Source organism: Bos indicus x Bos taurus, chromosome 16, assembly GCF_003369695.1.
Source record: "Bos indicus x Bos taurus breed Angus x Brahman F1 hybrid chromosome 16, Bos_hybrid_MaternalHap_v2.0, whole genome shotgun sequence".
NCBI lineage: Eukaryota > Metazoa > Chordata > Mammalia > Artiodactyla > Bovidae > Bos > Bos indicus x Bos taurus.
Window position 1 is genome coordinate 21,149,454 of NC_040091.1, and position 16,622 is coordinate 21,166,075.

The following is a 16,622-nucleotide window of genomic DNA, read 5'->3' on the forward strand; positions in this document are numbered from 1 at the left end:
CGTGGGAGAGAAACCAGGCGAGGGTGGGTCGGGGTGGGAGTCCGAGGGAACCCCTTCGCCACCCCGCTAGGAATAAAACTCCCCCGCCGGCGCGTCGCCGGGCTGCCGCTGCGGTCCGCCGGCGGCGAGAGCCACGGCGGCGGCCGCCGCTCGCCTGTTGCCGGGTTGGCGTTTGGAGCGAGAGCAGAAGGAGGAGCAGAAGGAGGGAGCTGGAGGCCGGACGCGTTCGCCAGCGGCGGCAACGTGGAGTGAGCGGGCGGGTCGGCGCGCCGGCCGGGGTGTCGGCCCCCGCGCGCAGCTCCGGGAGCAGGATCCTCGCCGCCTCCCTGCGCGGCCTCCGCGGCCCGCGCCGGACCCGGCCGAGTCCCGGGCGCCGAGCGAAGCTCTCCCGCCTCCCCGCCGCGGGCCGGGCTCGCCCCCAGCGCGCGCACCCGGGCGCGCGCGCGCCCACACTCACACCACACACACTCACACGCACACTCACACACACACTCACACACGTGTGCGCTCCTCCGCTCCGGAGCTGCTGCCGCTCCTGCTCTCAGCGCTGCAGTGGAAGGCAGGGCCGCGCCGCGCCGCTCCTTCTTGAAATATATAAATTGGAGCCGGCCGGCCTCGGCCGCCCCTCTGACAGCGCGGCCCGCGCCCCTCCCGCCGGCGCGCCCGCTGCCAGCCCCGGGACCTTTTCATCTCTTCCCTTTTGGCCGGAGGAGCCGAGTTCAGATTCGCCACTCCGCACCCGAAACTGACACACTGAACTCCGTTTCCTCCTGCTAAATTTATTTCTGCCTAATAGCCACTCGTCTCTTTTTTCCGCCCCCCCTCCCCTCCATCTCGTCGCTCCAAGAAAACTTTTGCCGACTCCCTCAAGTGCAGGTTCCCCCTGCCCGTCGTGTATTAATATTTCCACTTGGGGAACGACGTTGCCTTTTCTTTTGAAAGGAATTCAAGCAAGATACCTTTTTCTCTCGGACATTGACTCTCGATTGTTTGCAAAAGTTTCGCATTAAAAAAAAATCTACCTGATCTGTACTTTGAGAGTTGCTAGGGTTTTTTGTTTTTTTTTTTTTTTCTTACTTTTTACTTAAAAGAAAAAAAAAATTTTTTTCCACCTTTAAAAAAATGCACTACTGTGTGCTGAGCGCGTTTCTGCTCCTGCATCTGGTCACGGTCGCGCTCAGCCTGTCTACCTGCAGCACGCTCGACATGGACCAGTTCATGCGCAAGAGGATCGAGGCGATCCGCGGGCAGATCCTGAGCAAGCTGAAGCTCACCAGCCCCCCAGAAGACTACCCCGAACCCGAGGAGGTCCCCCCGGAGGTGATCTCCATCTACAACAGCACCAGGGACTTGCTCCAGGAGAAGGCGAGCCGGAGGGCGGCCGCCTGCGAGCGCGAGCGGAGCGACGAGGAATACTACGCCAAGGAGGTTTACAAAATAGACATGCCGTCCTTCTTACCCTCGGAAAGTAAGTACCGCTCTTCGCTTCCATTCCCCGGGGCTTAGCGCTGCCCGAGGCTTCCAGAACCGCAGCCACTCCAGGGATAGCCCTGCCCTCTGGGGTCCCCGGCTCGCTCCTTCCCCTTCTCCGGTCCTCCGTCCCACCCACCTCCTTGCCAGTTGTGTGCTTGAGAACATTAGGCTTTAAAACGTGGAGTTGCGACTTTATTTTCTCCATTTCTTCCTCTCCCCCACAACGCCCCCGTCCTTTATAAGGCGTTATTCTCTCTCTCTTTTTTTCCCTCTTCCCTGGAATTTTCGACTCGGCCACCGGCTAGGAGTCAGCCCTCCTCTGTCAAACTCCAGGCACTCCCCGGGGCCGAGTTAAACCGGGAAACCTCGGTGGGTTTGTTTTCTTTGCTCCGATTGGCCTGGAGCCCGCCGAACTGGGGCAGGAAGGGTTAAAAAAAAAAAAAAAGAGTGGCTCAAAACGAGCCTCACCGGAAGGCGCCCCATTCCGTGCCGACCTATCAGCTGATTCTGCAAGCCTTCCCTATTGTCTCTAACTCCCCGAAAAATGTCAGCATCGCCAAGACGAAACCCGATCTGGCGACCCCTCCAAAAACCTACCTCCAACCCCTCAATTCGTGAATCTCTGACCTCGACGGGGTGTTTACATCCCCCCCGTCCCCGCCAAGGCGAGATCTTGTAACCACGTCCCCTTTTGATTTCACCTGGAATGGTAGAGAGGACAGCTTCGTTTCTGGCTACGTTTAAAAGAGTTTTTCCTTCATGTTTTTTTTTTTTTTTTTTCCAGAATCCTCTCAAACCTGCCTTCTTAAAATCGCCGGTGTAGCAAATCCTTTTTCTTAGGCGTTTATCGTTTATCTTTCTCACTCTGGAGCCCGGTGTTCCCTGCCCTTTCATAGGCTTCCTGCAGTCACTTCGTTGCATTCCTGAATCTCAGCGTAGAAGACAGCCGATTTTTTTTTTTTTTTTTAAACTGGCTTCTCTGAGGGCAGTGTCCTCAAAACCAGCTGGCATACAGTAGCCATGGAAGTGAAATGATTTATTGTTGGAGTTCCTTGGGCGGAAGGGAAAAGGGCAGTTAGCTTAGAATGATTTCCAAGTTCTTAAAAAAAGAAAAAGCAAAGAAGCAGCATATATTGATACCTGAGAGGGTTAAATACCAGGAAGAAGAAAAAGAAAGAAAGAAAAAAAAAAGCTCCAACTTTTGCGTATTCCAAATCCCAAGAAAATACACTTTTCATTGGTTGCCCATTTCTCTCCGCCCCTTTTCATGCCCTATATACTCTCTGGCTGCCTTCACAAAGTCTCTGTGTCTTGCCTACAGAGATAATATGGCCATCTTGGTAATTTTATCGTAGAGGTTCTAATTGCAGAGAGGTGCTTTTCTTTTTGAATATTTATATTTAGTTTGACAAGTCGTAGTTCCGGGACTTGCCGTGTCTTGTATCTGATGGTCTCAGAATATCGCTGACGTATACAACCCCAGTGTTCCTGGCGACCTCTGTTTTGCTGCAGGATCATCTGTTGTCTAAGAGCAGAGCCGAGATAGGAGATCCTGGCAAGGGGGTCGAATTTATTATTGTAATTATGGCACCATTCACCACAGTGGTGATAATATACACTCCATCTTCGTGATGCGGGGCGGGGGGAGGTGGGTAAGGGGGGTGGGAAGAAGGAAAGCTTTCTATCTGGGGTGGAGCCCTGGAGATATTAGGAAAGAAAGTTCATTGTAATTTAGTCCAAAATCTTTGAGATCCAACAGGGAGTTGAGTCAGTTTGCTTTCTCTAGCACGTGCGACGTTCTACTGGAATTTGGGCAGGCAGGCAGTTATGTAGAATCAGAACAAGCCAACCCTTCAGTGTTTACCTGCAACAGCTTTAATGAACTGCTGGTATTTTCATAACACGGAGGAGGTCTGATCTTTTCCTGATATAGGTGTAGAGAGAGCAAGTTACCCAAGAGGGTTCATTCTTTCAAACCCTCTTCAATCTCAAGAATTGAGATGATCCCACTCAGGATCATAATCATCACCAAACTGGGAAAATTCTCAGATTATTAGGATTTCAGAGGTTGGCATTAAAGATGGGTGTGTGGATTCCCTTCTGTTTCCACTCCCAGCTACAAAGAAATTGAAAACCTCTGATCAGCACAGGATAAAATATACACTATCAGTTTTCCTACAAAGAATGCAGGCTTCTTAAAGTCTAAAAGAAAGTTTAGGAGCAGAAAGTCTTATTAATAGCAGATTTGATACTACTGTGCTAAGACTGTGGATAATTTTATAGAAAGTAGGTTAACTGATTTTCCAGCACTTTCTAGTTATACTGGAATATAGAGAACCCTTCCAAAAAAAAAAAAGGAAGAAAAGAAAAAAAAATCACTCCACTATATTTTTTAAAGGGCAAATTGAAAGGACAGCATTGGCTTATATACCAAGTCTCCCTCTTGAGGACTGTTCCGCCTAACTTTTAACTTGGTCCTCTCTGAAGCTGCTGTGGGGAGGGAGTGTGCCTGTCATTTCTCAAAGGAAATCCGAGGAGGGTCACGAGCCCCAGGGATGGAGGCATGGGAAAGATCACTGGTTCATTTTTTACCACCAACTTATTAGCGTTCAGGGAGTGACTTCAACTCAAATATTACAAATATGCTCTAATTATACTCAATGAGCTATATATCATTACAGATTCTTGATAGTCCTTTGCAGGACATTTTATACAGTTCAGACGAATATTTTTAGCAATGCGGAGTTTTAAAAGTAAAAATATAAGAGATATTGTATATGCCTTGAAGCATATTTTGTCTTAAATATTATCCTTGGACCAGTGTACTATATAAATACAGTAAATATGAATAGAACTGGCCAGGTGCCAATCTCCTAGGATGAATTTTAGTCAAGAAGGTATGTATGGGTTATAATACTGTGTCAACATTGGAAGAAGGGGTCTGATTAGTTTTGAATTTATTCATATTGATCTTTTCACATGCTGTTAGTTTAAGGCTCAAAGTGGAGTTATACTAAGGTTTACCCACACTTTACCCAGTGGGAATTAGCGGACTTCTCATCCTTTGACAATCCACTGGAACCTCAAGGCACATCTATTCCAAAGACACTGTACTAGGTAGGCTTTAGAAATTTAGAAAGAGTAATTCCACTTAATGGAGTAAGAATCCAAATGATTAACAATTGAAATATGTAGACACTTGGACAGTCAAAAAAGGAAAAAGGATGAGACAAAACTCTTTTTTTTTCTTTCTTTCTCCTCTCTTTCCCATGTAACAAATTTCAGGCAGGTGTCATGGTTCTTATTGTGGTGATGTTACCGCTCTTGCTATTCCCACCCTCAGGGAATGTTTGGCAATGTCTGGAGACATTTTTGGATGTCATGACTGGGGATGGAGAGGCCAGGGATTGCTGTTAACCACTCTAGAATGCACAGGACAGGTCCTCTTCCCATTCCCAACCCCCTTAAATAAAAAAAAAATTATGAAATTCCCATGTAGAGAAGCCTGGTAACCCTGGGATTTATTTGGGATTGCTAAATTCTGCAGTAGCACCACCTCCAAAGTAATAACCTAAAAACAAAACATCTTTAGGCTCAAAAGGACATTAACATGGAATAGACAAATAATCAGTAAGTTTTCTTAAGTAAGTTGGAACATGAATTTCACTCTTTTGTATGATATATAGTATATTATGATGGTCTTAAAGGGCTTCAATGAGAGGCATCAAAACTTGCCATTCATTTAGCCTGAGCAGTAGCGTCACCCCACCCATCTGTAACTTCAGTCAGCAGCAGTATGATGTTAGTCGGGACAGAGAAAAAAGAAGTGTGGGATTATCTTGGATTTTCCTTGCAAGGAAAATAAGCAGCTCATGTTCAGGAAGAGTGGAATCTCCAAGCTACGCAACGGAAGAAAGTCAATAATCATGTTGGTTTATTCTGTCATATTGAATTAGATAAATTCAACTGTACAGCTGGAGATATCATGATGAGGTTTCTTTTGTAATTGACTCACATAAATGCTAAACATTTAATACCAGGCAATCTCATTTTCTATTTCCCCTGTAAATTGCCAAGTGAAATCATGGAACATAGAATGGACACAGTAGTAGCACTATGATTTGGGGCAGGGGTGCAACTTAACACTCTATTCATGGGTATATCTTTTCTATGTATATATTGCTGGTGGTGGTGGTTTAGTCACTAAGTCGTGTCTGACTCTTGCAACCCCATGGACTGTAGCCCACCAGGCTCCTCTGTCCATGGGATTCTCCAGGCAAGAATACTGGAGTGGGTTACTATTTCCTTCTCCAATACATGGCTGGACTGTCAACCAGTGAAGGAAAACGCTAGCAATTGCTAGAATATAGTAGTATTTTTGCTGGACAGTAAGGGATTCTTTTTCTTTTATTGAACTATAGTTGATTTATAATATTGTGTTAGTTTCAGGTGTACAGCCAAGTGATAGGGATTTTGTTTTTGAAGATTCTGTGTGTGTGGATGTGTGAAAAAGAGAGACACAGAGATCAGAGACAGACTTGAACCTCTTCCCTAGACTTCCCCAATGACTGAGTTATTAATACACAGCAGACCAAGTTTTAATTCTCCCACTTGTATTGAATTGCATCATTGCTTGTACTAACTCTAGTGCCTAATTGTGGTCACATTTAACTTAGGCCACGTTCTTCTCTTCCAGGGTTTCCTCTTTTCTTTCTTTTACTTTTCACAGTCTGGGAAAAACCCTCAAAGAAATACACTGGTTATAACTGAAGCAGTTGGGCGTCTCTGTTGCCAAGGGAGGCCGCTCTCCTTTTCTGAGGAGTCCCTACCAACCGGATGGAGGCTGGGCTTTGTTAAGCTGGAGGAGTAGGTGGGGACCCGCTGACCTGGCAGAGGCTCCGGGAGCCGCCTGTGTCTCCACAGCGACCCCTGGGGTCTACTCAAGGAACTGCACTTTTTGAATGCTCTCTTCTCCCTAGTGAAAAGTTGATGTAACCCAGGCACAGCCTCTTTCATATAAAAAGATATGAAAGAATGACAGATCCTGTTTCCTAGAGGAAACTGAGATGTGAAAAAAGGGCTAATGACTCACTGTTGATCCCATATCAAATCTGGGTTAGAACAGAGGAGGTCACCGACTGCTAGGCCTTTGCCCAGAGATTACAACACACTTCAGGCTGCATTTTTCGAAGGTTAGGGAAGAAGAGTGGAGGAGACTACCCCTGAAGGAGATGTGCAAGCCGACCACCAAGGTGGGACTAGGGGATCCTTCTCCCTCCCTGGTCCCACCCACCCCTTTACAAGTTCAGTATTAAGGGGTGGGTGTGTGTGTGCGCGCGCGCGCGCTCAGTCGTGTCTGACCCTTTATAACCCCATGGATTGTAGCCTTCCAGGTTCTTCTGTCCATAGGGTTTCCCAGGCAAGAATACTGGAGTGGGTTGCCATTGCCTTCTCCAGGGGAATCTTCCGAACCCCGGAATCGAACCTTCATCTTACATGTCTCCTGCATTGGCAGGGGATTCTTGGCCACTAGCGCCCCCTGGGAAGCCCAGTATTAAGGTGAGCAGGGCGGGGAAGAGCTCTGGCTGCAGCTCCCTCAGCCCGCCTCATGGAGCACTTCCGGGACTGCTCAGCCTTCCTCATGGAGCACTTCCGATCCTGCTCAGTCCTCCTCTTGCAGCACCTCTGGTCTTGAGCGACCCTGGAGAGAGGGTGTGGGTTTCCCAAATGTGCTCATTCTCCCTGTCTGCCGAAGGGTGGGTCTACTCTGCCCATGCTGAATAGCTTGATGAAACGTGCCTCTGGCCGAGATAAACAAAAGTTTCCACTGTCATTTTGAAACCACATGGTGTGCTTTGTCTTTTACTCTTCTTTAAACAAGGATAGTTGTTGACCTAGGAATTCAGTGTCTTCCAGGTAGTTTCACTTTAATCACATGCTAGGGACTGTTTGATGGGTTTGTTTAGACTGCAGAGCTTGCTTCCATCCTGTGTTTGAGAGAAATTCGAGTCACGCTGCAACCACAAGTCGGTTTCGGTGGTTGTCACGGGTTTTGTTTCTTTTCTAACCTCCGGTAGGTTAGAACAGTTCTGTGCTGTGACCACCACCTTACTGCCAGATGGGCTTGGTGGCCTCAGCTCTTCATAAACTCTCCCCGTTGACCTTTTCCCCACAGGCTCTAGATTACCTTCCTGTTTTCTCTTCTGGAATACCTGTGTGTAGGGTGGGGAACTTCATTGACTCATGCCTCTGTTTCTTCATTTGTAAAGATGAATAAGATGCTGGCTTCCTAGGGTTGCAAAAGACTGACCATGACCTGTGTAAAGAAGTCCCAAACCCTGCCTCTGGCACTTAGTGGACCTTCCTTGCAGAGTACCTATTAATCACTGATTCCCAAAGACCGTTGATTTTAAAGTGAACCCTTTTTTTATGTGCCCTGAAGAAAGAAACATCACTGAAAATTGACTATAACATGCCACTGGTTATGAGATATAAAAAAGATATTTTAGAGGTGTTCTGATGTGATTAAAAGTAACACTCTGGGGACCACTCCCACCAGCCCAGGATGTCTCAGGACCTCCATCTCATTCATTTCTTTGTAACTTTCCCTCAGAGGATCTGTTTGCATGGCTCCCTGGGATAGGTCCTTAGGTGATTTTTGGCACCTAAGAGGGTGGGAACAGAGACTGGCAGGGCTGGTAATCTAGCAGGCCCATCATTGTCTAATCCTAATATAGGAAGGCCTTGAGAATTTTGGCTTTGTAGATAAGATCTCAGATATCTTAGATAACATCCAAGATCTTTCAGGGTCTGGTCCCTCCTCCTTGATCAGCATCCCGCCCCCAACTAAATCCTCCCATGAAAACTACACTCCAGCCAGATCACTCTCTTTGCTTTTACCCAAAGGGGCTATTTATTTTCCTGCCATTAGGCCTTTGTTTATGCTGTTTCTTCCACTTGGAGAGCCATCTTTTAACACCTTTAAGCATCCTTTGAGGTTAAATGAGTGCCATCTCCTTATGAAACCTTCTTTGATGTTCCTCGTCATATTTAATTAGCTCTTCCTCTGTATGCACTCTCACAGTACTGATACTCATCTCTATCTCAGCCTCTTTTCTTTTGCTGTAGGCAAAATCTAGCTGTGTCCTGACCTGTCTTCATCGGTTGGTGACCTACCTCAGAACAAGAACCCACTTGGACTTAGCTATGTTCTTACAGCTTATTGTTTTTGCTCAACCAATACTTAATAAATGAATGAGGGTTTCCCTTTAGAGAATAAGACTAAGTCACCAGAAGAAAGATCTATGAGTTGAAAGCATAGTTGAAAGACCAGGAGATGTGGACAGATGGAAATCTTACCTCTGTTATCAGGGAAACCATGCCTGATGGATCTTGTTCCTATGCTAAAGGCAATACCAGGCCTTTCAGAACCACCCAGTTCCTGTTTCCAATTTTGCAGATAAGAATGAAAATGCTGGTGATAATGATGATGATGAAAGCTAACCCTCAGCGGGTACACACTATGTGCCAAGCATAGTTTTAAATATTTCATATGTGTGCACATATTTCATTCTCACAAGTAACCCTGTATAGTCTGTTCAAGTATTTTCCCTGCAACATCTGAGGACATGGCTGTAACTATTTCTATCAGCGATGTCTTATTGAAAGTCAGGCTTTTAGGTATAAGTAATAGTGAGTGAAGTTGCTCAGTTGTGTCCGACTCTTTGCGACCCCATGGGCTGTAGCCTACCAGGCTCCTCTGTCCATGGGATTTTCCAGGCAATAGTCCTGGAGTGGATTGCCATTTCCTTCTCCTGGGGATCTTCCTAACACAGGGATCGAACCCAGGTCTCCTGCATTGTAGACAGACGCTTTACCATCTGAGCCACCAGGGAAGTCAGGTATAAGTAATAGAAGCCCTAAATAGAGATCAGGAAACAGAGAGCATGACTTTTCCTGCCCTCTTGAAAACTGACATAGAACATCCCTGAAAGGGTGGTGACTTTCCTCTCCTGGCAGGAATTCTATTCCTAGAAGCTCTGCATTCTTCCCCTCCAGAAGGCACTATATTTTTGAATCCTTTTCTACAGCCCTGGGTCTTTTTTCTTGTCTTTAACACATTCTGCTTTTATCTCTGCAGGTAGTTGATACAAATATTGTGATCTTTCTAGTCTCCTGGTCTTCATCTTGAACTGCCATGATTTCTTTGCAAAACTTTTCTAAATTTGATTAATAGGAGATTCATCTTGTCTCTTGAAAATGGATTGGGTAAGGCAGGATGGTGTTGTCTAATGAGCACAAGCTTGAGAGCCAGACAGACCCAATAAGTAAAAGAAAGAGAATAAGTAAAAGGGAATTGCACCAGAACAGTCTCAGAGGTGGAAAGGGAAAAGGGAGCTTCAAAGACAAGCAGCCCTACTCTAGGCCGATGGAAGTTGTTAAAACGTGGTCTTGTCTGGGTGAGCCACCTGACTGTCTCAGTGCAAGTTATTCAAACTGCCTCAGGGACATTTCAGTTGCTTCCTGCTGAGGGGTTTCCCAGGTGGCGCTATTGGTAAAGAACCTGCCCTGCTAGTGCAGGAGACATAGACTCGGGTTTGATCCCTGGGTTGGGAAGATCCCCTGGAGGAGGAAATGGCAACCTACTCCAGTATTCTTGCCTGAAGAATTCCATGGACAGAGGAGCCTGGCAGCCTGCAGTCCATGGGGGCACAAAGAGTCTGATAAAACTGAAGCGACTTAACGCACACTGCTGAATTCAGATCTTGGCTCTGCCATCCGTAGCTTGGTGGTGGGGCTACAGCCCTGGCACTTAAGTTGATCTCAGTTTGTTCACTTGTCATAATGAAGATGTGCCCTGCCCCCTAGGATTGTGGAGGATGGGTGATGATGTGCAAAGAAATTCCCAGTGTAGCTACTTCTGGCATTTAATAGGCTTGCTTTGCAGGCAGTTATTATGCATTGAATCTCAAGCACCACTGATTTCACAATGCACCATAATTTCATATGGATCCCTGGGTTGAGAAGATCCCCTGGAGTAGGAAATGGCAACCCACTCCAGTATTCTTGAAAATCCCATGGACAGAGGAGCCTGGCAGGCTACAGTCCTTGGGGTCACAGAGTCAGACACGCCTGAAGCGACAGTCTGTAATTTCATATGCCACTTAGAGCGCTCATTAATTGTAACATGCCATTGTTTCTAAGAGATCATTGGGATTTTAGAGGTATTAAAATATGAAAAATACCTAGCATCAGGGAAGTCATGTTTGTGGATTGCAAGAGTAGCAGTCCATGTGTATATAGCAGAGTGCTCTGTCCTGGAAACACATTGAAAATAAAATTAAGAGGGGGCATGATATCTGCCCTCAGGAAACGTTTCTATTTAGTAAACTTTCAGAGCCTCTGACTGGCAATAGCCACCTCTGGCACAGGAGATCTGCATCCTGGATCCCTCCCAGCTGGAGTGTCTTGCTAGGCATGCTCAGTGCATTAATATCAGGGTTTATTTATTTATTTATTTTTTGACATCTCAGGGTGTTGCAAGGGCCTGTACATTTCTAGGGAAATTTTTCTTGAAATGATTTTAACTGATCTCTCTGAATATGCGTATGAGTTACATAATACTTGCCTCTTTATCTTTCTGGGCCCTAAAGGCTGAAATCCAACAAAGGTTGGGGTTGGATGAGGGAGGATATTGTTCATAAAAGGCTAACATGCCGAGGGGCTTCTGGGCAGCTTGTCTCTGGGCCACGCTCAGCCCCTTCTCCCAGGTCCCTTGTCTCATCGCCTCCCCTGGTGAGAGGCTCTGTTGAGAAGGTAGCCAGGATGTTTGGACCTCATCTCACGTTCATGATCAGGAACCAGCCACAGCGGTTTCTTCACTGCCAGGCAATTTATTTATTTATTAATTATTATTTTCTAACATTTTTAAAGACTTTAAAAAAAAATGCAGACCATTTTTAAAAGTTTTATTGAATTGGTTACAGTATTACTTCTTCTTTTTTTTTTTTTTTCCTAAATTCTGGATTTTTGGCCACGAGGCATGTGAGATCTTAGCTCTTTGACCAGGGACCCAACCCACAACCCCTGCATTAGAAGGCGAAGTCTTAACCACTGACTGCTGGGGAAGTCCCAGGCAATTCATTTAGCAACAGACTTCAGCAACAAAATGCCATTACAGGGTAGAAGTCTCCCAGAGGAGGACGGGTGGGAAGAAGGGGAGAGGGTGGTGAGAAGTTGCTGCAAAGGGTTTGAGGAGGAAATGAAAACTGAGGAGGTGTTGTCCGAGAGGACAGGCCACACTCGGGCAGGAGCAGCTGTCATTAGAGTAAGATGCTCTCTGAGTGACGCAGCATCCTGGCTTTCCTGGAGCAACCGAGTAAAACCACTTCATTGGTGTGAGAGGGCACTGCTGTCCCAAGGGAACCAAGTTTACTGGGCTTAGGGTCTGTTAGGGGGCTTCCCTGTGACTCAGTGGTAAAGAATCTGCCTGCAATGCAGGAGACCCTGGGTTGGGAAGATCCCTGGGTCGGGAAGGTCCCTTGGAGGAGGGCATGTCAACCCACTCCAGTATTCTTGGCTGGAGAATTCCATGGACAGAGGAGCCTGGTGGGCTACATACAGTCCATGGGGTCACACAGAGGTGGACACGAGTGAAGCAACTAAGCAGAGTATCAGGAGCTGTTAGAAGGAGGGGAATGCCTTCTTGTGCCCACAAGCTCTTCTCTGTGGACCAACCCCATCCCCTCCTTCTCAGAAATGAGCCTTTGGACTTGGTTCTGCCTGATAAGCCAGAAATGTGGGGCTTAGATGTCCCCTTTAATCACAACAACTTGAGGAACTTAAAGCAAATGGAAAATGCTTTCTGGATGTTGCAAAGCCCAGACCTTCTGGAAATAGTTCGGATGCATTTCCAGCCTCCTCAGGCAGCTGTTTGCTCTCACACTGGCATGTGGCACGTATCTCTGTCCACAGAGAGAGTGTGGCTCTTCCTTCAGGCCTTCCTCGCGGCCTCCACATGGGTCATTAGGAAGCAGGACGTTCCTGAGGAAGAGACGTGGTGTTTTGGAAAGGAGGGTCACGAGGCAACCATGAGCCCGAGTAACACTCGGGCTGCTTTTTTGGAGATGTTAGTTTCAGGAAGCCCTGTAGCATCTTTCCAGTCTCAAGGAGGAAAAAGAAAAATGTTGTGACTTTGACCTTGGCTCAGTTCATTTGGCTTTCCCTATCTAACCCACACCACACTGACAGATTCCACATCTGTCTTGACAAGCGTGTTCACAAATAACTGCTCATTCATAACTTCAGGCTGTTGTCACAGCTCTTGTTTGTTACTCCAGCATGTGAATGAGAAGGCAGAGTTTGGTTTTAAGAGACACATTGATCTCAGAGGAATAACTGTCTAAACGAGGAGACAGTAGTTTTTCATGCATTTTAAGGTCACTAAAATATATTATTGCACATAAATGGGAATTTTCTAAGAACTATAACCTAAGTTTTGGAGTCATTTCTGTATTGGGAATTCAATAGTTCTTAGACCAAATTCAACTAAGGTTATTCTCTCTAGATCATATGTAGCAGTAACTTTATTATTCCTTCCATTGGTGGGGGGGTTTATTCTTAAAGGATTATTTATTTCCCTATCTGGGCTCCCCAGGTGGCTCAGTGGTAAAAAAAAAATCTGCCTGCCAGTGCAGGAAACCTAGGTTCAATCCCTGGGTTGGATGATCCCTTGGAGAAGAAAATGGCAACCCACTCCAGTGTTCTTGCCTGGATAATCCCATGGACAGAGTCTTGCAGGCTACAGCCCATGGAGTTGCAAAGAGTCGGACACGACTTAGTGACTGAGCACACAGCACATTTCCCTATCTGTTGGCTTCATCTCGTTTTCACTTCGGTTTTGACAACTTAATGACTATGCCATTGAAGTGATTCTTTCTTTATAATAAACTCCTATCATTAAGTTGCTAGCTGAGAAAGGCCAAAAAAAGAAAGAAAAATAGGTGGCTGACTTAACTCTGATTTGACTTTAGAAGGAGGAAAAAAAAAAAAAAAAAGAAAATCACAGACTGAGGACATGTCTTTATAGAAGATGGATGATTTGGTAAAGGAATTGGCTGCTTGGAAGTCTGTCAGGGCTTTCTGGAAGAAGGGTTTCCACATCCAAGCTTGCATCTTAGCATCTGGCTCCGGAAGTTAAGGAGAGAGAAACAGAGCTTTTACCCAGAAATAGCTGGGCAGAACCAAAGGAGAATGATGGCTATCACCTAAGGTTCTCAGACAGCGGTTCTCACTCAAGCTTTAGGTTGTTAAGTGTGTTAGTAGAGTTTGCTGTTCATATGTGTGAACTCAGTCCTGAATGGCCACTATTTCACCTACTGTGCTTTACACCTCTGTGGAATGAGGTGGCAGCTGCTGGTTTGTCTTGAAGCAAGATATATTTCAGAAGAATTCCGCTGTCAGAAAGCATCACCATCAACAATGAAACTATGTGTATAGGGTCAGGTCTAGTTTCATTAATTCTTTGGCAGCTGTACCCAGATTCTAGAAAGAGGGTCTTGAGCCAAACTGACACTGAGTCGTTAGACGCTGGGGATCAGCAGTTTGTAAGAAACCTTGGTTGGGAATCCTCTGAGAGGAGTAGAAACTCCCTGTCATCTCGTGCTGGGAGAGATAACGGTGCCCACTTCTGGAACTGTTGTCATCGTGAGAGAGATGTCTGTGTGGAGGATGTTTGTGTGGAGGCTGGGGAGGGGTTGAGGCAGGGACTAATTTGATGTGGAGTTGACTGCAGCATTTTTGCTGCTCCTGCTAAGTCACTCAGACGTGTCCGACTCTTTGTGACCCTATGAAGCCTGCCAGGCTCCTCTGCCCGTGGGATTCTCCAGGCAAGAATACTACAGTCGGTTGCCATGCCCTCTTCTAGGGGGATCTTCCTGACCCAGGGATGGAACCTGAGTCTCTTGCGTCTCTTGCAATGGCAGGCGGGTTCTTAATCACTAGCACCACTTGGGAAGCCCATTTTCAGTGACATTTAATTCTGCTTGAGAAGTCATTGCAGCAAGAATGTCTTTCTCTCTGGCTAAGAGACACTTTCACGCTACATAAAAAGACTAACTACCCAGAACAGACAACCCTTATGAGAGGATTGTGATCCACCTGATTGGGTTGTTTTGAGGACAAATGAGCTTTTTGTAAAAGGCCTTTCTAACCTCTAGGTCACAAAGGCTATACTAGTGTTTCTGGAATTCTACCAAGCAAAAGGATCGCCTGGAGTGCTGGGTCTGGATTCCTGGATTTGTCTCCTACCCTCCATCCAAATTATTATTCAATAGTTTTATTTTTTGTTTTTGTTTTTTCTTGGCCATATCTCGTGGCTTGAGGGATTTTAGTTCCCCACCAGGGATCTAACCGGGGTCCTCAGCAGTGAGAGGGCATTGTCCTCACCACTGGACCCCCTAGAGTTACCTAGATGATTATTCTTTCATTTCAAGGTGAGATCCAAGTAGGTAGCTCAGAAGCAGACTCTGGAAACCCTGTGTGTTTAGGTTTGATTGCTTTATTTCTTAGTTGTGTCATCACAGGCAAAAAGGAGTCCTAGCACTTTTATAGTTAGCTTCATTGTCTTTTAGTTATTTTGTAAATTACTCATGCAAAATTTTAATTCCAGGACTGTTTTTATCTTCTGACTTACCTGAGCCATGCTCCCCCATTATCCATGAGTATACCCAGGGACTTCTAAAAATGATTGTATCTCTAAGACTATTCATGTCTCAGATTTTCCCTAGGGTTTCACATTTTAAAAAGCATTTCACACAGACCCCAAACCTTATTAATAGAAAAAGTTTACCTGTATTTAGTGTGACTTCAAACACACAGATCTTGAAAATTGATTTTTTTTTTTAAACTAACAGTTACTTTCTTTGGCATAAATCACCCTTATTTGCATCACTTATATCTCATCTGATTCATGGTCTTAACTTCGAGGCCCTGGATCAGCACCAGAGCACCCTGTTCTTTATGGCGGTGGTTTAATCGCTTAGTCGTGTCCGACTCTTTGCAACCCCATAGTCTGTAGCCTGCCAGGCTCCTCTGTCCATGGGATTTTTTTCAGGCAAGTATACTAGAGTGGGTTGCCATTTCCTTTTCCAGGGGCATCTTCCCAACCCAGGGATGAAACCAGTGACTCTTGCATTGCAGGCAGATTCTTTAACAACTGAGCCACCAGTGAAGCTCACCCTGTTCTTGGGCCCTACTTAAAAACAAAACAAAATAAACAAAAAGGGGAGGGGAGGAAAGGAAGGATTTTAATGCTGTAGCTTGATAGCAGAGGGAGAGCAAACCAAAGGTGCCTACTTGAGGACAGCTTGTTGGAAATGACAGATGACAACAGTCAGCTTGCCCTGTTCTCTCATAGACTTCCTTTGACCTGGGTGATCAGGGCTGAGTTCAGCGATCTGGATTCCATTAACAGAATCAGTATCCCTCTGGAGCACCACACAGCCACTGGCCTGAAGAAGGTGCTATTTCCCAGGAAAAGGAGTGAAATCCCCCCAGAAACGCACAGGGCCCTCGTGTGAAGAGAACGTGCTGCTGACCCAGCCACGCTCTGCATGCCCTGCCTGTCTCTGGTTCTGTTCCTTGAGATTTTTATCGCAGAGAGCTTTCAGCATCTCTTTTTAGAGGTCAGATCTGAATGAGAAGACATCGTGTGCCTTGCTGATCTTGTGACACAGTTTCTACCCTGTCTGTAGCTTCCTATCTTTGCTGACGGGTGATGGGAGGGAATTTTCTCTCGGGGAGGCTCTGAAAATAAACACCGTGGTTGCTTGTGGGTGAGAACGTGTGTGAGCAGATGTCAGCTGGTAGCAGCGTATGGTGGCGACGTGAGAGCAACATGTTACCGAGGCCTGGGTGTTGGGCCTTCGCCTTCTGAGCCATCCAGGCCGGGCACCTCCCTCATCTCAATTAAAGAGGGTTTTTACTGGAAGGTATAATTCCCACAAGTGTGAAAATGTGTCCCTGGGATCTCGTTAGGGGGCTGAATGTTGGAGGTGGTAAGTTATAGGGTATGGAAAAAAGTGTTCCTTATCTGCTTTAGAATTGAGAGAGAAACAAAAATCTGGCAAAAAAAAAAAAAAAAAGAGAGA

General features: G+C 46.0%; 1 protein-coding gene across 5 annotated transcripts in view; it reads left to right on the top strand.

Moving 5' to 3' along the window:
• The first annotated feature begins 513 nt into the window (after positions 1–513).
• TGFB2 (transforming growth factor beta 2) overlaps positions 514–16,622 on the top strand; it is a 94,594-nt gene continuing 78,485 nt past the window's right edge. For 2 of the 5 annotated variants that reach the window (XM_027564456.1, XM_027564459.1), the window contains exon 1: positions 514–1,468. In XM_027564456.1, the coding sequence (XP_027420257.1) occupies positions 1,123–1,468 (346 nt within the window). In that variant the 5' untranslated portion in view covers positions 514–1,122. The remainder of the gene's footprint in view (positions 1,469–16,622) is intronic. The other 3 variants (XM_027564460.1, XM_027564455.1, XM_027564457.1) reach the window with 3 other exon arrangements.